The sequence below is a fragment of the Pseudorca crassidens genome, chromosome 16 (genome assembly GCF_039906515.1).
Source record: "Pseudorca crassidens isolate mPseCra1 chromosome 16, mPseCra1.hap1, whole genome shotgun sequence".
In the NCBI taxonomy this organism is placed as follows: domain Eukaryota; kingdom Metazoa; phylum Chordata; class Mammalia; order Artiodactyla; family Delphinidae; genus Pseudorca; species Pseudorca crassidens.
In genome coordinates, this window is record NC_090311.1 from 35,170,877 (window position 1) to 35,195,801 (window position 24,925).

Here is a 24,925-nt window from a genome sequence, read left to right on the forward strand (position 1 = left end):
TCCTTTCTTGGCTCCAAGGAAATAATTATGAAGACTACTTTAATTTCTGGGATAAAAGAACAATGGAGATTTTTAAGAAATGCCATGGTTAATCCATGGATTAAGGTTGATCATAGATCATCTCTACACTCAACAGTAATCCTTACTATTCTACACTTAGTCTCTTCTGTTTTCCAAATTTTTAAAATGTACTTATATTAGATAAACTTTTCTCAGGTATGTTCACGTTTGCTCAGTGCATTACTAAATCAGTTCACTATCATTTCTGCGCTAGAAGAGGTAACTCAAATACAGTCCTTAGGACAGGGCCTAGTAAGCGAGCTCACAACTGCATTGAGCTGTTGCTGTTATTTAGCTTCACCTAATCTGGCATTTTATCTTTCACTTGTGGGTGAATGATTAATTAAAAACACACACACACAAAGAAGTGTTAAGTATAGAGCAGAGATCCAATATGGAGCAGAGATTTCTCATGGGCTGAAAGCGGTAATTATTAACAATTCCTGATGCATAAATAATGGCCTGAACATTTATAACTTCATTTTTAGTTTGGCAAAATTAAAAAGATAATTCAAGAGAACTAAAATAATGGGAAACTTTGGGGATATAAGTTGAAAAGATGAAGTTTTGTAGCTCAAGTAAGTCTTAGTTTTGCAAAGTTACATGTCTTAGGAACTTGAGTTTGGGGTGAAAGCAGTCACCTTTGTGGCAGGCAGGCATCAGAGGGTCATATGTACAGTCGTGAGTGCCTCTTACCTGATACAAAGGGCCATCCTGAGGGAAGACTTGCGAAGCTGAGCAGTTCAGACACCGAAACTGCGGAGGAGATGAACTCATCAGATAAGAGGCATCCACAACTGGATACATATTTAAAATATTTTAACGTCAAACATGAGTCAACATGATTAAGTAAACACTTTCCAGAATATGGTAGTTGTTTTTGGAAAAAGTCTTTAATAACTTAGTGACTGGTAAATTTTAGCTTGAAATTATTTTAGTCTCTAGATAAGAGTTTTGTTAATATTCTGCAAATATTTACCAAAACGGTGACCTGTCCTTTCCATCTCCTCTTCAAATACTAAATTCCTGAGAAAACCCTCGCCTTCTCAATCCAGGAGGGGCACCCTCTTTCTTCCAACTTTTCCTGTGAGCAATCTCTGCTAGACCTCTTCAACCACCCTGAGAGGGAACACTGTCTGAGGATCTCAGAGCTCTGAGAGGGGCAGGGAACTTGCCTCAGCCTGTAAGTGATCCATGTTCTGTTTTAGATTAGGTTCTTTATATTCCTCCGATTAGACTCTTAGTCTCCATAACTATTTTAATAGCATTAGATTGTGAGCTCTTTGAGTCTGAATCTTATTCATATTTGCAATCTTAAGAGCTAAGGCACAGAACTGGCACACGGCAGCCACTCAAATGTTTTATGAGTAAATCAATGAATTAACATATTTTTAAACCAGTGAGTAGATTCATTTCTAAATCTACCATCTTTTAATGGTTAACCATTCATATTAAAAAATCATTCCCAAATCTTGATTTTTCAATATTATCCTGAACCCTTATTAAGCATAAACATTGAACTGTAATGGAATTATGAAACATAACACACTTTAAAATTATGCATATATGAATTCAACATCGTGTGCTTCTTCAAAACAGAAAAAAAAAGATTAAAAATATGGGGCCTCCCTGGAGGCGCAGTGATTGAGAGTCTGCCTCCGATGCAGGGGACACGGGTTCGTACCCTGGTCTGGGAAGATCCCACATGCCGCGAAGCGCCTGGGCCCGTAAGCCATGGCTGCTGAGCCCGCGCGTCTGGAGCCTGTGCTCCGCAACGGGAGAGGCCACAGCAGTGAGAGGCCCGCGTATTGCAAAAAAAAAAAAAAAAAAAAAATGTGAGATACAAATTAACCAGGATAAATCTAACATCCCAGAGCAGGTTTTTAAAATATACTTTGGAAGAATATTTAAATAAGCAATTATTAAAACAAATATACTGGTAGCTTTAAAAATAAAATTTTAGATATTTTCCATTTCCTGGAAGACTTTAGCAATTTTTTCCCTAGAAGTTAGTCCTTGAATTTCTGTACTGGGCTCATCAACATGCTGTAAGACACAGCACTATCGTTGACAACCTTCCCCCTTCTCTCTGAAGACTCCCCACACTGCGGCCTACCAGACTTTGCCTAACTATGCAAGTCCCAAATAGCATTTAACAAGTAAAGAGGGTAGAAAGAGGCAAATTTCACTGTTCTGTTTTGTTTTTGTTTTGTTTCCTATTAATCTCTGGTATCAGTCAAGGTAGATGTTTGCTTTTCCTCAAATTGCTTGGTAATGCAAAGAAAGCAAAGCAAGGCAAACGTGGTGCAGTAACTTTAGGTAGGGACTGGCGGGGGGTTGTTGGAAGAGATAAAACCAACCAGGATTATCTGGGAAAAGGGGGAATCCTGAGAGTAGGTACTCAACCTACCCAAGGAAAGGTAAGCAGGAAGAACATGAGTTCATGGTGAAAGCTGAGGCTGAAGAGACAGAGATATTAACAGTTAGTTTGCAGACATGAGACTAAGTGTAGGAGGAGAGAATTATAATAATAATGAAAGCAAACATACATAAGCTATTAATAAAATAACATTTATTATGTCTGGCACTCTGCTAAGTACCTTATTATATAATATTTCATTAATTCTTACTAAAATTTTTCAAGATAGGTATTATTACCCCAATTTTAAGGACCAAAAAACTGAGGCAAAACTATGCAGCGTGATACAACAGGGAGGAAATAGCTGCAAAATACATAATAAAAGATGAATATCCAGAATACATAAAGAGCTCCTAGGAGCCGGTAAGAAAAAGATAAAGTTCACAATGGAAAAAAGGGGCAATGGATATGGAAAGAAACTTCACACAAGAAATACAAAATTGAAAATATGAAGTGTTGGTGAGGGTATCAGAAAATGGGCACTCATACATTACTGGTATGACTATAAACTGCTAAAAACTTTTTAGAGGACAATTTATCAGTACCTATCAAAATTTAAAACATGCATACTCTGCTGTAAATCCACATCTGGAATTTAGCCAATAAATATGCTTCCACATATGCAAAAAGATATATACACTGGAATACAGCATTGTTTGTAATGCCAAGATATTTGAAAAAAATCTAAACGAGTCAAATCAAACGAGCATATTAATCAAATTATGCTACAGCCACACAAGTGGAATACTATCAACTTGTTACAAATAATTATTATAAAATTTACTGATTCTCCACAAGACATATTAACAAATGAGAAAAAGAAGCTGCAAAACAATACGTATGATCCCATTTATGTTTCAAAAAATGTGATGAACACTGCATGGATATTATAAACAGAATCCATGTAATTAGATTGGCGATTAAGTCCCTTCCAAACTGAGGTCTAATTCTTCAATTCTACACCTCAATTTACGGATGTGGAAACTACAGGGCAGGTCAGTGGTCATGGATCATGTCCCCTAAAATCATCTTACTCAAAGCGTGGCCCCAAATATCAGGTGCACAGACAACGCCTGGGAGCTTGTCAGAAATGCAGGATTTCTGTCCTCGCCCCAGAACTACTGAATCAGAATCTGTATTTTACCAAGACTCCCCAGGTGTTTTGTGATTTGCATTAAAGTTTGCGAAGCAATGGTTTAAAAAAAGGTACATTTTCTCCCACTAATAAGCAAAAGATGAACACCAATCTTGAGATGCAAATACTGTTATGAACTGAAAAATTTCTGGGACTTAGCTAAGTTTGACTGGATATTTGATTCCTAAAGATAAAAGTTTCAAAAATGCATCACAATGTGCTTCCCTGGTGGCGCAGTGGCTGAGAGTCCGCCTGCCGATGCAGGGGACACGGGTTTGTGCCCTGGTCCGGTCCGGGAAGATCCCACATGCCGCGGAGCGGCTGGGCCCGTGAGCCATGGCCGCTGAGCCTGCGCGTCCGGAGCCTGTGCTCCGCAACGGGAGAGGCCACAGCAGTGAGAGGCCCGCGTACTGCAAAAAAAAAAAAAAAAAAAAAAAAAATCACAATGAAGACAAGGATCCAGAAAGAGCACAGAGGACAGAAAGCAGGCTGAGCCTGAAGTGAAACCGTCCCAGGATAAAGGGGAGGAGTGGCCCAGATGCTGTGTGGCACAGGCAGAAATGTCCTGCTCCTGAGGAGTGGAGGCAAAACTGACTCCCCGAGGTTCCCCCCAGGAGTCTAGCAAGAGGACAAGGCCAAGAGGTGATCTGAATACGGGGGATCCTGCCTGAGGCAAAAGACCCAGAAAGGCAGAGGTGGCATCCAACATGAAGAGGGAAGAAAACCACAGACTCTACTGAGAGGCACAGAGAAGAGTCCAGAACTTCAGAGGGCACCCCACAGCACCAAACAGAATAAAAGACTGCAAATGCCAGCCAAGTCAATCAAGAAATTTAATACAATGCCAATCACAATCCCATTCTCAAGCTCATCTAAACAATAAAGGGGGAAAACTAGCCAACACAATTTAAAAAAAAAAAAAATGAGCTTTTTCCTAACAGATGCTGATAGACATCATAAAGTAACCTAGAAGGCCCAACTATTTTCCTTTTAAGTTAGTTTGGACTTTATTTAAATATATCGCAAAGAAAATGGACAATTGAGGAGTTTTAGATAGGGGTGTTATGTGATCAGATTTTTATAAAAGCTGTAATGTGCAATGCTGGTGTAGGATTAAGCCCTACTCAGAAGAACAAAACAAGGTCCAGGAACATAGATATACACATCTGCATGTGTACACATGTCTAGATACATATGCACAGATAACGGTGACATCTCAAAACAATGAGGCAAAGTATGAATTATTCAATAAACTATTTCTGGCAAAAAATTCTTAGAATAAGTTTTAGAGTCTTAGCCTTGTTGTAGGGGTGTGTGTGTGTAAATGAACAAATCCCAGGTAGATTAAAATGTTTAATATAAAAAAGTATCAGAAGTAAGTGAAAGAACCATAAGGCGGTCATTAGTTTAGGAAATATGCCGACCCCAGCCCAAGACACAGCCAGTTAGCAATGCCAGTAGAGACAGTAACGAGAGCTTTTCAGACAATCTGGCATCTTGCTGGCAATGAAGGGTACAGATGGGAAAGGATGTGACTGCAATAAATATGCTGGAAGGGGCTTAATCAAGAAAGAATTGTTTTATTGTTAGTTTGTCCATTCACTCCAACTGTCAGAATTCATCAATTATAATAACTCATAATTAACTGGAACATGAGCAAAAATTTAAAATTTGTTTAACAGAAAACAAACGGGAAACAGACTGAAATAAACAAAATGACCTTTAAGCTATATTTTGCCTAACTACTACCTTATAAAAGACAAAACTTTCATTCAATTTACTCTTCAAACAAATACTTACTGAGTATCTGTACTAGGCACTGCTTTAGGTGCTGGAGACTGAGCAGTGAACAAATAATCATCCCTGCCCTCAGGCTACATTTTAGTTGGGGACAAACAATAAACATACAGAAGAGGTATAGTGACGGTATGAAATACTGTGGAGAATGGCAAGGCATGACAAGGGGTTAAGAGTGCCAGATCAGGAGAGGGGTTGGACTATTAACGGAAGTCAGAGGCCTCACTGAGGAGGGGATGTAGAAGCAAAATTCTCTGGGTGAAGGGGGTAAAGGGAACAAGTTAGGTGGATATTTGGGGAGGCAAGGGCAAGCCTGGCATGTTAGAGGAAACAAACACAGAGGCCAGTGAAGCGAGAGGGAGGGAGCAAAGGGTAAGAGCAAAGATGTCTTTGGGGAAAACTGTGTGGGGTCCACCATCTATAGGTCCCTGGAAGGACTTTGGCTTTTATCTAAATGCCATTAGATGGTACGGGATAATTTAGAGCACAGAAGCGACATGTTCTAACTTGTGTTAAGAGGGTCACTCTGGCTGCTGTGTTGGGTGAAGATGGGAGGGGGCACAGGTGGCAGCAAGAGTAGAAGCATGGGATAGGGAGGGTGGGAGGGAGATGCAAGAGGGAGAAGATATGGGGATATATGTATAGGTATAACTGATTCACTTTGTTATACAGCAGAAACTAACACACCACTGTAAAGCAATTATACCCCAATAAAGATGTAAAAAAAAACTAAAAGACACAGCTGTGAGAAATTCAAGACGTTAAAAAAAAAAAGAGTAGAAGCATGGAGCCCAGTTAAGAGACTTTTATAGAAATTCTGGAGAAGAGTGACAGTGGCTTGGACCAGAGTGACAGAAGAGGAGGTGATAAGATGTAACTGGATTCTCATTACTGTATTTTGACGGTAGAGGTCAAAGAATTTGCTAAGGATGGATGAAACTAATCAGGACTGACTTTAGGGATTTGGGTCTGAGAAACTGGAAAAATGGAACTATTAATCTTGGAACTGATGAGAATGTGAAGGCTGAGGGAGAAACAGGTTTAGAGGAGGAGAACACACAAAAAACAGGGTTGTCATGCCAAAAAAATGAAACGGGCTATTTCTTTACTGTTGTACTAAGTATAAAATGTGGCATTTTTTCTATTTATTGGTTGTTTTTACCCAAATAAAAATAAGGTACTAAACCATTTTTCTGAACTAATTTTTATTAAACTATGCCTTAACCAGGGAATTTAAACTATTCGGAAATGTGTAATCAGAAGCGTAACTGTAGTGAAGACTGGTTTCTCTTTATTAATAACAATTTCTATGAATTAGCTCTTCCATGCTATGACATTAAAATAACTGGCAGTGTGGGAGACCTCTGGGAAGGGATCTGGTGAAGGACAAGTGAGTATCAGTAGATGTCTTGCAGTGGATGATGAGTTACAGCTCTCCAACCTTAAGGCAAACCTATTCATAATGATGATATCAAGCACTAACACATACTGAAGTGTCCAGTGAACTATCAAAGAAAGCTAAAATTATACCAATATTGTGGTATTACTATTATGTGTAATATCACAATATTTAGGCCCCAGCAGGGCCAGGCAAGAGAACTGACTACCTCTGTAATCTGTACTTGGTACCCAAAACATTCTGGTTAGATGGATTAAATGAGAGTGATGTATGTAGAACCATTAAAAAATATATAAAATGTCATAGGCAAGTAGTAATTTACCAAATACAAAGACAATTAGAATTAAAAAAAAAGGAGCCCTAGAGAGGTTTCATGAGTTCCTCAAGGCACACAACCAGTTGGTGGCTGGGACTAGAACATAACTTATTCCTCCTGGTCACGAGAACTCAGCCTCACAAGGAAGGCGTCATCCAAGTGGGATGTGAATGGAAAAAAATTCTGAATTAAGAAGTTACGTGCTTCATTTATTATTGTTATCATACCAAGACAGTTCTTCTGAAAAAAAAAAGTTCCATAGATGTTTACATTCAACATAAGTATGTTTTTGAGCCACTGTAATTGGGTGAGGCTGCATTTCTTAATTTTGTGTTTTTTATAATTACTACTGTATTCCTTACTGCTACATACCAGCCTTACAGTCCCTAGCCCCTCAAATTTCCCTGATATCAATGTGACATATAACTCAGATAAAATACACCTGAACCTTCTAATTAACCTAATCAAAGATATAGTTCAAAATACAAACTCCTTTTGGGTTTTCAAAAAAATTTTCTTAGTTTCCTCCTTTTAATCATCTCTCCCATATTGCCTGGGGCCTAAGGCACGGCAATCTAATTCTGGCATCAGAAACCACTGCAAACTCACTTACCCTTCGGTCCGATTTTATACTTTCAATGTAAAGTTGGTACCTGAAAAAAAGATTATCTAGATTCTACCCTATCTGTTTCCTCTACCACAAACAAAAAATATCTTAACCATTAAACATACTAGTCAGGGCAGAACTTAAAAGTTCCCATAATTTACTGGGGTTTAAAAAAATGTAAGTGCTATCTCCTCCGTCTCTAGGTTAGCTGAGTTCTGAACATATTCAAACTGATGTTTTAAACTTACCTTAAATATAACAAAACCACATCTAACACAGATCTCGGCCTTGTACTTGGGACCAACTATCATGGAGTAGCTGAGAAACAATAAGAGGAACCAGTTTCTTCTTTCCCAAGCTAGTTTTTTTTTTTTTTTTTTAAAGTGTCTAAGTAACTGTTAAATTTGAATAACATAATGGTAAAGAACTAAATATACACGTAGGTATATAAAAGCAATTTACGTTTTCGCCTCTTAGTCGCCATCTTGTCATGTAGATGAACTCCATAGTATGATCCTTCCCCATAATTTCACCATTGCACAGCACATCCAACTTTAAAAAGAATAGTTACAGATCCATTAACATAAATAATTCTCAATTCATAAGTGTTTTACATTTTTTCCCCAAATTTCAAAAAAGATTCAAATACTTATATCAAAATAGAAGTAGTGTCCATTATTTGAGAAGAACACTGGATCTTTCTATTAAAAGCACGGCCTCATCTCATAGGTATTAACAATTCAGATATAATTAACATGAATCACTGGCTGTCTTGTCCCACATACCTCTATCTCAGGTTCATCACCTAATTTTGAAACGCAATGTGAACCTTCTTAGTCTATGTCTCTGTGCAGCCTTTGAGATTGAGACATATTTCTGTGATTTCTCCCTGAATGAGAAGAAGTTGTGGAAACCTTACAATTCCTCATGGCACATGTGGCTTATGAATTCATCTCTCATTTGAAGGAGCTGCTTTCCTCCTCTGCATTAGTTTAGATTTGCAGCGGGTAAATGAATGCATATGGATACATGATTTTTGGGGGCTTCAAGGTATTCAAGCTGACAGAACAATTAGGACCAGGCCACAGGCCTGCATCTCCCAGGGCTCTCCACCTCTCTGCTCTGCTTAGCTGGTAAACTGCATAGTATTTACCAGGCCGTCTTCCCACCTTGTATGGAACTTCAAAAAAGGGTCATACTTATCAGTGCTCACTTTTGCTCTAGAGCTGCAGCCACCGAACAACCCCTGCTGCCCCCAGTCCTTAGCAAGGCCACAGGAGCTGTGGCTGTGATTTACGAATTCAACAAAGCATCATTAAACAAGCATTTATTATAGATCCCTATAAATAAAACATTTCGGTTTTCTAGAGATTAAAAGCAAACTGATAGGATTTAAAGTATGGAAAGGAGGAAGAATGGCTTTTAAATAATTCTTGTCTGGCTAGACAGAGACTGGAGTTTTGAACTTTAAGTCTAAAATGAGTATAGTTCCAATTGTACTAGATAAATTATTAGCTAAATTATATTGATTTTTGGATGATTTATGGTGACTTAAATGGACCTCAGAATGTTTTTCAGACACCATTTTGTTTTTAAAAGAACAAAGTAGATAGTTTCATTTTCTTTATCTTGCCTGTAAAATAAATTCATAAGCAAAGAGGTAAAGGGACTTACTTAGGATGCAATTCCCAACTAGGTACGCAGCTTCCATTATTGTCATTTGAAAACCAAACCATCCTGCCCCAGTTACCAGTGCTGTTACAGACGCTTCAGCTGTTAGGAATGTCATTAAATCATCCCCTCACATGTGGGGCAGCAAAATAAGGGGGGAACAGTAAATATTACTAAAAATCATAGGGAAAGTTCTTTGCATTGGGATAGATAAGGAGATGTCAGTGAATTCAGTTTCTCCCCCTTCCATCCTTTCTATAGAAAAGTCTACAGAGAAATGTATGTAGTAAGTGCCAGCGGTAAGACTGTATGAGAGCAACAGTTCTCTCAGCTCTAACAACTTCCTGAAAACTAGAAAATAACTCAATGAGTCACACTTGAAAGTAAGGAAATAAAACTGCAAGTGGTATTTTGCAAGAAGAGAATAAAGAACAAAACCAAATTATAAAAACAATTTCATTTTCTATTTCACTGTGTTTATATCTATAAATCTTTTTTTTCTTTTACTTTTTATCAAGTACATATGGCTTTAACATTCACAATTTTTTTCCTAATGTAAAAGTTACTATCTCTGGAAATTTTTTTATAGGACCAAACACATAAGAATTCTTAATCCATAGATTAATTAGTCATCTGCAAGACATTTTAAAATAAGGTCAGGTTCAGAGGTTTCCTCAAAATACGGACCTAATACTTGTCAATACCTATGTTCAAATCCTGTTTAATTTCTACTATGACTGTTCATATGAATACTATTGTACATAAGCCTGAAAAACTATTTTTCCTTTGATGTCTCTGTTTATACTGGAAGCTAGCCTCGACCTTTAATTGTTTTAGATGCGACTAGAGGAACTCAAAGGGGGGAAGAGGAAATTGACACAAGTTGCAAGACTGCCGTTTGGGCAGGTGAGAAATGGTAGCCACATCTCCTTGTAAGGGATAGCCAGAGCTATAGGGTCATAAACATTCTCTAACACTGCACACATTACAAGCTGTACAGTGATCAACACCAGGGCAACTGACTTCTGTAAGAAACTAGTAGACTACATGTATGCAGATGCAGTATGTTGGTTTTACTTAGGTCTAAGCAAATATCATTTTTGCATGTTACAGAACTAAATGAACATTACAAAATCCCTTTGATAAAAAGACCATGTTTTACATTCTGAAAAAGAAGTCTATAAAGAATTCATTAAAATGGATTGAAAGGTCTCAGATTGAAAGAAAAAGACATACCATAAAGCATGCTGGCATTAAAAAAAAAAGTATCCATTTAGCTGGGATATTTATTTCAAGAATACTTAATGTTATTTAAATATCTCCTCTAATCATAAAACGTTAGGTTTATTAGTATCATGTTTTAGTCAGGACGTTAAATTCAAAAACACAGATTACAGAAATAGAATATTACATTCCAAAAATTTTTAACATGAAAGTAACCAAAGTTTCCACAAAATTAATTTATTAGAATTTTACTTCAGATTAGAATTATCAAAATGATCAAGATTAGATTATTAACTTACCTCATAAGAACTTGGAAGTTTTAGTTTTAAACTTAGAAATTTTTTAATCGTTCCCACAGTTACACGTGTAGAACACCGAATGAATTTCTTCATTAAACCCTAAAGGAAATAAAGATTACTAATGAAAATATTTTACCTCGCTTTTAATAACACTACAGGTGTCATTTCCACTATCATTTTGAGTATTTTCAAGATGTATTCTGAAAATGTTTCAATTTAGAGCTCTTTAGTACTTGTGAGTAAAAATGTTCCTAATTCTTGGGTACTTAGATGATATTCTTCAAGAATATCATGTACCATCATTGTGTACTAGGAAAATCCTTGCAAACATGCAATCTGCATTCCTCTAAACCTTTTGGGAAAGAATACATCATGAGGTTAATTGAAAATAAAGTCACAAAAAGCATATAAAATATTTTGTCACTTTTGAAAGAATTAGGCACATTAAAAAAACCGTCAAACATAAAATTTTTTTTTTTTTTAAAGCAGTGATTTCAAATGGGGATCTGAGGAGACTTCGGGTTCAACAGAGAGAAGCCAGTTAGGCCACAAGATCCCCACCAACTAGAAGTCGTGTAGTATGAACTCTTGGTTGGGAAGAAATATGCCCAGTCAGTGTCTGATGGGCTGTGGCAGTACTTTACTGGAAAAACAATGTTGTACATGCCTTGATTTTTTGCATTTCGTTAGCAGTACTAATTCATTCATTAAGGCTGAACATCACTAAAATATAAAAACCAATCTAGAATGGACACCCAAAATGAGTCAAAATGAGGTTGCAGACATGATAAACATGAACCAATTTGTGAAACAAAACTACATTCCCAAACCTTAAAAGTTATCAATACTAAACCAAAAACAAAACCCAGCAATTGAATTTTTTTTTTTTTTTTTTTTTTGCGATATGCGGGCCTCTCACTGCTGTGGCCTCTCCCGCTGCGGGGCACAGGCTCCGGACGTACAGGCTCAGCGGCCATGGCTCACGGGACCAGCCACTCCGCGGCATGTTGGATCTTCCTGGACCGGCGCACAAACCCGTGTCCCCTGCGTCGGCCAGCGGACTCCCAACCACTGCGCCGCCAGGGAAGCCCCCAATTGAATTTTTTGAAGGTATAAAGTGTTACTTCTACTTATGTTTAGGAAATTAGGTCAACAATTTGGAGATGTTCTTTAATTCACTAAGTCAAAAAGTAGAACAGTCAAAATATATTCCTAGCAAAATATATTTCCCAGCCAAGACCAACAGAAACTAACCTACAAATGACACCTGATCACAATTCAGATGGTAAAGTATCCATTAAAAGAAAACAAGTTAAAAGTCACATCTAAAGCAAGACGTATTCTACCCATTTCAAATGGGAAGACTGACATTCTAGTCAGCATGAAAACAAAGTGATAGATACACACATAGACATTCTCTGTTATCTGCTCACATCATCTCAACCTCATCAAGGTTTCCTATCTGTTTTCTTGCTCTAAACAGCTTATAAATAATTGTTAGCATGTTTCATAGGTCCCAGTTAAGTCAGAGAATAATGTGAAGGTACTGGAAGACCCTTTAAGTGCATTCTTATCTGTGAGGAAGTCTAACGTTGAAAGAACCTGCAGAAATGACCTGGCGTCATTAGTTATAACCTTCTCAAAATTATTAGTAAGTATAGAGATGTCAGAAGAGCAAAGATTTTAAAAAGTAGGCAAAAGCTTATTTCTGGAATTTATAATCCAATAAGGTTTGACATCGATCGCTAACAAAATTCCATCTTGGATTATTTAATATTTGATTTGTAAGTACGTTGGAAATAAAAATATAACAATTATGCATTCTCTCTCTATAAAAATATAACTACACCAAATTAACCTTGTTGTTTCCTAGCTAAGTGCACTTGGGAACTGCTGTATAGCTCTCTGAAAAGTAGTTGACATATTTTAAGAGGGGCAATGACAATTAAGGGCGATCAGTACACGATGATAAGGCAGGTGGGGAGAACCTTAAAGAGATGACCCTAAGAGCAGTGCTTCTTCCCTAACCATTTCATTTCATGACACACATAGGAAATGGAAACATTCGTACTACACACAGCGGGGTTAAAAGGGAGACCCCTGGGGCAGTGGATGTGTAGCCCAGACCCTGCTCTGCTGCCCTGAGGGGATCAACATTCTAGCACACCTGTATATTTGAAGAAGTAATATATGGAAAAGATTTGGTTTGTGTTTCGAAGAATGTTAACTTCCCCTTTCATGGAACAATCCCCTTGCCTTTTAACCGGTCCCTTCTGACTCAGGCCAGAAGAGGAACAGTTCCAAAAAGGCTCCTTTCTGCTTCTAAGGTGGTTACCCTAGAGGCTTTTTTTTACTCTTTATCCCTTTGTTTTTAGAAGAGTTATAAAGACTAGATCTGAAGTCAGATAGTGGTCCATGTCACAAGTTAGATGGGCTTCCAGTTCTAGGACACACTTCAACAAATTCTAGTTCTTGTGATAATGATTATTGGATTTTTTTGTTTGTTTTTAAGCCCAAACACCTTACAATGTTTCTTCTCTCATCTTCAGAATGATATGGTTAGTATCTCCACCAGCTAACCCAATTGTCAAGCTTGACTTTTTTTGACTTCTAAAAAAATTGAAATATAATTCAAACACTACAGAAGTCACTATTTAAAGCATACAATTCAGTAGTTTTTAGTATATTCGTGAGGCTGTGCAACCACTACCACTATTTGGTTCTGGGACATTTTCATCACCCCAAAGAAACTCCACACCCACTAGCAGTCACTACTCATTCTTCCCTGTCCCCAGACCCTGACAACTGCTAATCTAACCTTCTGTGTGTATGGAACTGCCTATTCTGGACATCTCATATAAATGGAATCATACAGTATGTGTTTGGCTTCTTTCACTTAGCATAATGTTTCCAAGGTTCATTCATGTTGTACAGGTTGTAGCATGTATCAGTATTTAATTCCAGTTTATAGCTGACTACTATTCCAATGGGTAGATTTATCACATTTTATCCATTCATAAGTTGATGGACATCTGGGCTGTTTTCACTGTTTGGCTATTACAAATAATGTTCTTATGCACATTCATGTACAAGATTTTGTGTGAACATGTGTTTTCAATTCTCTTGAGCATGTATTCAGGAGTGGAAATGTTGGGTCATATGGTAACTCTGTTAAACTTTTTGAGGAGCTGCCAAACTTTTTCACAGCAGCTGCAGCACTTCACCTTCCCATCAGTAATGTATAAGGGTTCCAATTACTCCACATTCTACCCATTCCTTTTTTAAAAATTATAGCCATCCTAGTGGATGTGAAGTGGTACCTCATGGTGATTTTTATTTACATAGCCCTAATGACTAATGATGTGTAGGATCTTTTAATGTGCTTATTGGCTATCAGACATTTCTCCGAAAATATACAATTCGAATCCCTTGCCCACTTAAAAAAAAAAAAAAGATTAGCTTTTTGTTGTTGACTTGTAAAAGCAGTTTATACATTCTGGATACAAAGGCTTATCATACATGTGATTTGCAAATACTTTCTCCCATTCTGCAGGTTGCCTTTCACTTTCTTGACAGTGTTCTTTGATGTACAAAAGTTTTTAATTTTGATAGTCTAATTTATCTTTCTTTTGATGCTTGTCCTGATGGTGTCACCTCTAAGAATCCACTGCAACATCCAAGGTCATGAAAACTTATCCCTATGTTTTCTTCTAAGAGTTTTATAGTTTCAGCTGTTACACTTAGGTGCTTGGGCCGTTGTGAATTAATTTTTGTACATAGCATGAGGCAGGGATCCGAGTTCATTTTTTACATATGGATATTCAGTTCTTTTAGCATCACTGGTTGAAAGATTATTCTTTCTCCTTGAATTAACTTTGCCCCGTGTCGAAAATAAACTCATCATAGATATATGGATTTATTTCTGAATCTCAATTCTGTTTCACTCATTTATGCCTACGCTTATGCCAGTTATCACACTGTCTTGATTACTAGAGCTTTGAAGCAGGTTTTGAAATTGTCCTTCCATGTTTTTGTTCTTTAGAGTGTTTTTGACTATTCCAGGTCCCATAAAAGGCAGTTAGAATTTTGGTTAGAATTTTCATTGAATATGAAGAGCAATTTGGGTAGGACTGCCATCTTAGCAATATTAAGTAAGTCTTCTAATTCAGAAACATGGGATGCCCTCCCATCTATTGAGGCCTTCTTAAATTCTTTTGCTGTATTGTAGTTTTCAGTACACAGATGTTACATCTTTTTTGGTTAAACATATTCCTCCTAAGTATTTTATTCTTTCTGATGCTACTGTAAAATGAAATCACTTTTTTAACTTTCATTTTTGGACTGTACATTCCCCATTTATTCCTAGTTCTTGTATCCTGTAACCTTGCTAAGCTTGTTTTCTCGCTAACATACTTTTTCTGTGGACTCCTAAGGATTTTCTATATACAAGACCATACCATGTGCAAACAGAAACAGTTTTACTTCTTTTCTAGTCTGGATGATTTTAGTTTTGTTTTCTTGTCTAATTACTCTAGCTAGAAACTCTAGCACAATGTTGAATAGAAGTGGTGAAAGCAGACATCCTTGTCTTATTCCCGATCGAAGGGGAAAAGCTTTCAACATTAACTATGATGATAGCTGTGGGTTTTTTTGTAGATACCTTTTTCAGGTTGAGGCAGTTCCCTTCTAGTCATAATCTGTTGAGTGTTTTTACCAAGAAAGAGTACTGGATTTTGTCAAATGCTTTCTCTTCATCTACTGAGATGATTATGTAGTTTTCACACCTTTATTCTAGTAATATGGTATATCACCATTGAACCAACCTTGATCATGATGTACAATCCTTTTTCACATGTTGCTGGATTCAGTTGGCTAGTATTTTGTTGATTTTTGCATCTGTATTCATGAAGAAAACGTCATAATTTTCCGTTCTTCTAAAGTTTTTTTTGCAATTTTAATTGTGGTAAAGAACACAGAACACAAAACTTACCATCTTAACTGTTTTTAAGTGTATACTTGAGCAGTGTTGTGTATATTGACACTGTTGTGAAACAGATTTTCAGAATTTTTTCACTGGGACAAACTGAAAACCTTACACTAACAACTCCTTTTTCCCCCCTCCTCCCAGCCCCGGTAACCACCATAATACTGTCTGTTTTTATGTATTTGAATAGATACCTCAAGTGGAATCACATAGTATCTGTCTTTTTGTGATTGGCTTATTTCACTTAGCATAATGTCCTCAAGTTCATCCATGTTGTAGGACATGACAGGATTTCCTTCCTTTTAAAGGCTGAATGATTAAAGGCTGTATCCACTGTATACACCACATTTTGTTATCTGTTGATGGATATGTGGAATGCTTCCACCTCCTTGGCTATTGTGAATAGTGCATCTATGAACATGGGTGTCCAGACTCTGCTTTCAATTCTTTTGCATATATACCCAGAAATGAGATTGCTGGATCATAAGGTAATTCTGTTTAGGTTTTGAAGGAATCGCCACATTGTTTTCCATAGGGGTTGCACAATTTACAATTTCACCAGTAGTGCACAAATGTTCCCATGTCTCCATGTCCTTACTGACCCTTGCTATTTTTTCTGTTTTGTTTTTGATAGTAGCCATCCTAAAGGGTGATATATTATTGTGGTTTTGTTTTTCATTTCTCTGATAATCAGTGATGTTGATTGAGCATCTTTTCATATGCCTGTTGGCCATTTGTATATCACCTTTAGAGAAATGTCTATTTAACCCCTTTGCCCAATTCTTAATTGGATTATTTATTTTTGTTGTTGAGTTTCAGAGTTCTTTATATAGTCTGCATACTAACCCCTAAAGTTATGCAAATGCTGGAGAGGGTGTGGAAAAAGGGAACCCTCTTGCACTGTTGGGGGGAATGTAAATTGATACAGCCACTATGGAGAACAGTATGGAGGTTCCTTAAAAAACTAAAAATAGAATTACCATATGACCCAGCAATCCCACTACTGGGCATACACCCAGAGAAAACCATGATTCAAAAAGACACATGCACCCCAATGTTCACTGCAGCACTATTTACAATAGCCAGGTCATGGAAGCAACCTAAATGCCCATCGACAGACGAACAGATAAAGAAGATGTGGTACATATATACAATGGAATATTACTCAGCCATAAAAAGGAACGAAATTGGGTCATCTGTAGAGACGTGGAGGGACCTAGAGACTGTCATACAGAGTGAAGTAACTCAGAAAGAGAAAAACAAATACTGTATGTTAACACATATATGTGGAATCTAGAAAAATGGTACAGATGAACCGGTTTGCAAGGCAGAAACAGAGACACAGATGTAGAGAACAAACGTATGGACACCAAGGGGGGAAAGCGGCGGGGGGGTTGTTGTTGTTGTTGGGATGAATTGGGAGACTCGGATTGACATGTATACACTAATATGTATAAACTAGATAACTACTAAGAAACTGCTGGATAAAAAAAAAATTCAAAAAAAAAAGGAAGTCTAAAGAAAACAAAAAAACCCCTAAAGTTATGATTTGCAAATATTTTCTCCCATTTTGTAGGTTGCCTTTTCACCACTCTTTTTTTTCTTTTTTTGGCAGTACGCGGGCCTGTCACTGTTGTGGTCTCTCCCGTTGCGGAGCACAGGCTCCGGACGCGCAGGCTCGGCAGCCATGGCTCACAGGCCTAGCTGCTCCGCAGCATGTGGGATCTTCCCGGATCGGGGCACGAACCCGTGTCCCCTGCATCAGCAGGCGGACTCTCAACCACTGTGCCATCAAGGAAGCCCTTCACTCTCTTGATTGTGTCTTTTGATGCACAGAAGTTGTGATGTCTTTGGTTTTGGTATCAGGGTGATAATTGGCCTACAGAATGAGTTGGGAAGTATTCCTCTTCTATCTTTTGGAAGAGTTTATGAAAGACTGGTGTTAATTCTTACTTAAACATTTGGGATTTGCTTTGCGGGAACATTTTTCTTTTAAATTACTTATTTCATCTCTTTGCTTGTTATAGGTCTTCAGATTTTAATATTTCTTCTTGAGTCAGTTTTGGTAGTTTGTGTTTTTCTAGGAATTTTCCATTTCATCTAGGTTATCTAATTTGTTGGCATACTATTTTTCATAGCATTCTCTTGTAATCCTTTCTATTTCTGTAAGGTTGCTAGTAACATCCCTTCTTTCTTTCCTGATTTTAGTAAGTTGAGTCCTCTTTCTTTGTCTAGTAAAAGATTTGCTGATTTTCATCTTCTCAAAGAACAAATATTTGGTTTCATTAACTTTCTTTGCTGCTTTTCTATTCTCTTTCATTTTTCCCCAATCAAATCTTTTTATTAATTGCTTTCTTCTACTTCTAGTTTTTCCTTTTTCTAGTTTCTTAAGATAGAAGACTAGGTTATTAATCTGAGATCTTCCTTCTGTTTTAATGTAGGTGTTTCATAAGTATAAATTTCCCTCTAAACACTGCTTTCGCCACATCCCATCAGTTTTGGCATGTTGTGCTTTCATTTTCATTCATCTCAAAGGATTTTCTAATTTCCCTTGTGATTTCTTCTTTCACACACTGTTAATAAAGGACTCTGTTGCTTAATTTCCACACACTCGTGAATTTTGACGAATTTCCTCCTGTTATTGATTTCTAATTTCATTCCATTGTGGTTGGACAATATACTTTGTATGATTTCAATCCTTTTAAGTTTATTGAAACTTCTTCTATAGCCTAACATAAGGTCTGTCCTGAAGAATGTTCTATATGAGCTTGAAAAGAATGTGTATCCTGCTGTTGTTGGGTACAGCAGTCTAGAGATGTCTATTAGGTCTAGCTAGTTTTGGTGCTGTTCAAATCTTCTGTTTCCTTATTGACCTTTTTTTCTAGTTGTTCTATCCATTATTAAAAGTGTGGTATTGAAGTCCATTACTGAAAGTGGTATTATTGTTGAATTGTCTATTTTTCCCTTCAATTCCGTCAGTTTTTGCTTCATATATTTTGGGGCTCTGTTGTTAGGTGCATTTATATTTATAACTGCTATATTTCTTTGATGGATTAACACTTTTATCATTATAAAATGTCCTTCTTTGTTTCTGATAATTTTTGTCTGAAAGTCTATTGCCACTCCTGCTCTTTTGGCTACTGTTTGCACGGTATTTCTTTTTCCATTCCCCTACTTTCAACCCATTTGTGTCTTTGAACCTAAGCTATGTCTCTTGCAGACAACATAAGAGTTGTATCATGTATTTTTAATGCAGTCTGCCAATACTTGCCTTTAACTGGAAAGTTTAATCCATTTCAAGATAATTACTGTTAGGGTAGGATTTATATCTGCCATTTAAAAAATTTGTTTTCTGTTGTATCTTAGGCCTTTTTGTTCCTCTGTTTCTCAATTACTGTTTTATTTTGTGTTGAAATGATATACTACAAAATGCCTCTTTAACTGCCTTGTCATTTCTTTTACTGTGTATTTTCAAGTGACTTTCTTTGTGATTTCCCTGAAGATTACAACTGACATCTAAATTTATAACAGTCTACTCTGGAATAATACTATCTTAATTCCAATAGCACAGAAAAATTTGCTCCTATGTAGCTGCTCCCCCCGCCCCCGGCTGTTACTGTCTCAAATTACATCTTTATACTTAGTGTGCCCATTAACATAAATTTAGTTACTGCTTTATGCAGTCATCTTTTAAAGCAGATAGGAGAAAAAAAGTTTACACACAAAACATACTTTACTTTTGCCTTTTATATTTACCTGTGCAGTTACCTTTACTAGTGGTCTCTATTTATTAATGTGGATTTGAGTACTAAGTGTCGTTTTGTTTAAGCCTGAAGGACGCCCTTCATTATTTGCAGAGAAGGTCTGGTAGTGACACAGTCTCTTACATTTTGTTTACCTGGCAGTATTTTAAATTCTCCTTCCTTTTTGAAGGGTGTAAGTTTTTGATGGACATAGAATTCTTGGTTGACAGGTTTTTTTCTTTCAGCACTTTGCATATGTCATCCTACTGCCTTCTGGCCTTTATAGCTTCTGATGAGAAATCAGCTACTAACCTTATTGAACATCCTTTGTAACTGATGAGCCACTTCTTTATTGTTGCTTCCAAGATTTTCTGTCTTTTAACAGTTTGATCATTATGAGTCTAGCTATGAATTTCTTTGAGTTTATCATATCTGGAGTTTGTTGAACTTCTGGGATATTTAAAGTTTTTCATCAAATTTGTGAAGTTTTTGGCCAAAAACTTCAAATATACTTTCTGTCCTTTTCTCGTCTTCTTTGGGGACTTCCATTATGTGTATGTTGGTAAGTCTGATGCTATCCTACAGGTATCCACTCATTTTTCTTCATTACTTTTCTTTCTGTTCCTCAAACTGCGTAATCTCAATCTATCTTCAAGTTTTGGGGTTCATTTCCTATGACTCAAATCTGCCACTGAATCCCTTCAGTTAATTTTTCATTTCATTTATTGCACTTTTTAACTCCAGAACATTTAAAAAAATAATTTCTATCTTTTAATTAATATTCTCTAGGTGGTGAGATTGTTCTTGTACTTTCATGTAGATGTTTAGGTATAATTTCTTTTAGTTCTTTGCATATTAAAACTTTTTTTTTATTGGATTATAGTTAATTTACAGTGTTGTTAGTTTCAGCTGTACAGCAAAGTGAATCAGTTATACATATACCTATATCCATTCTTTTTTTTCTTTTTTTTTTTTTAAACATATTTAAGCAGTGGGAATACCACTAAACAGGGACCCCATGTAGATAATTTCTGGGGAAGATGCTAGTGACTTGCATTTACTCTTTATTTCCAGAAGTAGCAAATAAGAGCATGAGCTTTTTTTTTTTTTTTTTTTAAGATGTTGGGGGTAGGAGTTTTTATTAATTAATTTATTTATTTTTGCTGTGTTGGGTCTTCATTTCCGTGCGAGGGCTTTCTCTAGTTGCGGCAAGCGGGGGCCACTCTTCATCGCGGTGCGCGGGCCTCTCACTATCGCGGCGTCTCTTGTTGCGGAGCACAGGCTCCAGACGCGCAGGCTCAGTAGCTGTGGCTCACGGGCCTAGTTGCTCCGCGGCATGTGGGATCCTCCCAGACCAGGGCTCGAACCCGTGTCCCCTGCATTAGCAGGCATATTCTCAACCGCTGCGCCACCAGGGAAGCCCATTCTTTGAGCTGTACAGTAGGTTCTTATTAGCTATCTGTTTTATATATATTAGTGTGTATTTGTTAATCCTAATTTCCTAGTTTATCTGCTCCCCCTCCCTTCACTTTTGGTAACCATAAGTTTGTTTTTTACATCTGTGACTCTACTGCTGTTTTGTAAATAAGTTCATTTGTACCATTTTTTTTAGATTCCACGTATAAGTGACATCATATGATATTTGTCTTTCTCTGGCTTACTTCACTTAGCATGATAATCTCTCAGTCCATCCATGTTGCTGCAAATGGCATTATTTTGTGCTTTTTTATGGCTGAGTAATATTCCATTGTATATACGTACCACATCTTCTTTATCCATTCCTCTGCTGATGGACATTTAATTTGCTTTGATGTCTTGGCTATTGTAAATAGGGCTGTGATGAACAAGAGGGTGCATGTATCTTTTCAAATTACAGTACTCTCCAGATATATGTACCAATTTACATCCCCACCCTCTCTAGCATTTATTGTTTGTAGATTTTTTGATGATGGTCATTCTGACTGGTGTGAGGTGATACCTCATTGTAGTTTTGATTTGCATTTCTCTAATAATTAGTGATGTTGAGCATCTTTTCAGGTGCTTTTTGGCCATCTGTATGTCTTTTTTGGAGAAATGTCTATTTAGATCTTCCACCCATTTTTTGATTGGGTCATTTTTTTTTTTTTTTTTTGATATTGAGCTGCATGAGCTGTTTGTGTATCTTGGAGATTAATCCGTTGTCAGTTGCTTCAGTTGCAAATATTTTCTCCCATTCTGTGGGTTGTCTTTTCATTTTGTTTATGGTTTCCTTTGCGGTGCAAAAGCTTTTAAATTTAATTAGGTCTCATTTGTTTATTTTTATTTTCATTACTCTAGGAGGTGAATCAAAAAAGATACTGCTGTGATTTATGTCAGAGTGTTCTACCTATGTTTTCCTCTAAGAGTTTTATAGTATTTGGCCTTAACATTTAGGTCTTTAATCCATTTTGAGTTTATTTTTATGTATGGTGTTAGGGAGTGTTCTAATTTCATTTTTTAACGTGTAACTTTCCAGTTTTCCCAGCACCACTTATTGGAGAGACTGTCTTTTCTCCATTGTATACCTTGCCTCCTTTGTCGCAGATTAGTTGACCCTAGGTATGTGGGTTTATCTCTGGACTTCTATCCTGTTCCATTGATCTATATTTCTGTTTTTGTGCCAGTACCATACTGTTTTGATTACTGTAGTCTTTGCACATATCTTAAATGGATGATTTTAAAATGTATATTTAGTCAAGTTCAGTGTCTGGGCATCTTCAGGGACATTTTCTATTGACCGCTTCTTTTCCTATATATGGGCTATACTTTCTTGTTTCTATCTGTCTCATAATATTTTGTTGAAAACTGAACATTTAAAATAATGTGCTAACACTGGAAATCAAACTCCTGCCTGCTCCTCAGGCATTGCTGTTGTGGCTTTTTCTTGTTTCTCATTGTTTAACAACTTTCCTAAACTAATTCTGTAAAGCCTGTATTCTTTACAGTATGTGGCCACTGAAGTTTCTACCTAGTGGTCAGCTAACAACTGCACAGAGATTTCCTTATACACCTGGACCCAGTTAAGTCTCCTGGTCTTTGCTGAGGGACTCTATATGAGTTTTGGGGCACACCTCCAACACTCAACCAGGTTGTTGACAATTCTGCCTAAGTCTTCACTTCCTGCTTGTGCAGAGCCTCAAGGTCAGCCAAAGGTGACAGTTTAGGGCCTACTAATTGACTCTGAAAGTTTTTGCCAGTTTTTTCACTGCTTTTATGGAGGAGCAAATTTTTGGCAGTCCTTACTCTTCTATTTTCATTACCTTCTTGCTCTTGACTTTTGAACTGAAGTAGGTATACTGTATAAACCATACATGCAACTACTACACCACCACATTTGAGAATCTCATCCTACTACAGAGGAATGAGATGGTTGAGAAGGCTGTAAAGGAATGCAGGCATAATTTTTCTGTCTTTAAGCGGTATGTAATCCAGTTTCAAGGAAAAAACACACACCAAAAAAGATAAAAGACAATATCAGTGCCTGGTACCTTTAGGAACACAATAAATGCTGATTTAATAAATAAATGCAAGTCTTAGAATTTCAGAAGGGATTCACTAAGGTGGAAAAAACGTCACAAAAAATAGAGGTCTCTTGGGTCTTGACAGAAGTCTAGGACAGTGGTGAGAACAGGGAAGAAAAAGGAAGGACTATTCAAAGTTTTAGAGGGTTTTAAATATTCTTAATACAAGCCTTTATATATTCTGGATGCAAATCCTTTGTCAAATATGGGTGCCAACTTTTATGTTGGTATTCACAAATAAATGACAATAATCCTGTGTCTTGAGAGACAGATTCATTGATGGGAATAATGGAAGATAAACTCATCAAGATAGGGGTTAGTGAAAGAGCTTGAATGCTAACACAAGGAGTTAATACTTGATTCTAGAATGTGGCAAACTATGGCCATAGCCCTCAAGCCAAATCTGGCTATCTATTTTCGTTAGTAAAGTTTAATTGGAACACAGCCAAGCCAGTTTGTTCACTATCGTCTATGGCTGCTTTACTGCTAAAATAAGCAAGCTGAGTAGTTGCAACAAAGCCCATATGGCCCACAGCGCCCAAAGTGCCTACTACTTGACCCTGACAGTGGCCATGGGTGCTTGCACACACGCAGGCTGAAGCCTCAGCCCTGCATAATAAAAGAAATTAAGGATACAGGAAACAGTTCAGACTACTTTCAAAAATCTAGATATAAGGTGAGCAGCAGTGGACTGAGGGGAATTTTGCAGGACTTATGACTGGTTGAAGGGGAAGGGTAGAAGGTAAAAAACGTCCAAGATTTTGAATTTCTATGATTGGCTGAAAGATAGTAGTGAACCAGATGTAAAATAGACAGCTAGTGGGAAGCAGCTGCATAGCACAGGGAGATCAGCTTGGTGCTTCGTGACCACCTAGATGGGTGGGATAGGGAGGGGATATGGGGATATACGTATACGCATAGTTGATTCACTCTGTTATACAGCAGAAACTAACACACCATTGTAAAGCAATTATACTCCAAGAAAGGTGTTAAATAAAAATAAACAAATAAAACTTAAAAAAGAAAAAAAAGATGGTAGTGATAACTGAAACAGTATATTTGGAGTAAACTTAGGTGGAAGTACAGTATGACAAATTTGTCTTTAAACGTGTTAAGTTTTATGTATTAGTGAAACTCCCAACTAGGATACTGAAAGTAGTTAGAGATATAATACTTCCACTTGGGAGAGATGGCAGGTTTGGAAAGGGGGATTTGAAAGTTCTTTGAATAGCTGAAAACACAAAAAATAGAAGTGACCTCCTCGGATGACTGTAGAGAGAGAATAATTGAGTGGAGGACTAGGTATTAGCTATACTCACATATATAAAGCAGAAGACAGGAAGAAGTAGAGTCAGTGGAGACAGTATAGGAGTGGCCAGAGAGAAAAGGTGAGAATTGGGGAGCACAGTATATATCATGTAGGCTGTAAAAGTGGTTTTAAGAATGAAGGTAGAAGGATGGAGAAAAGTCTATAAAGGAAAGAGTGAAAAGATAAAAAGTCAACTGGAATGGCAAAGCGTCCAAGATGCCAAAAAGAATATCAAGGCAGGGGGTAGTTAATTTTTCAGATGAATTTCTAAAATGCAATGTTTTATAACTTTCATACTAGAAAGCCTGCAGAGAAGTAGACTTCACATTTATTTATGAAGAGATATTCCACCTTTCTATTGACTTAATTTTCACTACAAGATAATAACTCATGTACTAGAGAGCTAAAGAATGATCATAATCT

The 24,925-nt window shown here is 37.1% G+C and overlaps 1 protein-coding gene across 5 annotated transcripts in view; it reads right to left on the minus strand.

Moving 5' to 3' along the window:
• PCGF5 (polycomb group ring finger 5) overlaps positions 1 to 24,925 on the minus strand; it is a 114,844-nt gene that overhangs the window by 11,422 nt on the left and 78,497 nt on the right. For 4 of the 5 annotated variants that reach the window (XM_067710024.1, XM_067710021.1, XM_067710023.1 and 1 more), the window contains exons 7-9: positions 10,928 to 11,026; positions 8,196 to 8,285; positions 757 to 816 (exon numbers count right to left, since the gene is read on the minus strand). In XM_067710024.1, the coding sequence (XP_067566125.1) occupies positions 757 to 816; positions 8,196 to 8,285; positions 10,928 to 11,026 (249 nt within the window). The remainder of the gene's footprint in view (positions 1 to 756; positions 817 to 8,195; positions 8,286 to 10,927; positions 11,027 to 24,925) is intronic. The other variant, XM_067710025.1, reaches the window with a different exon arrangement.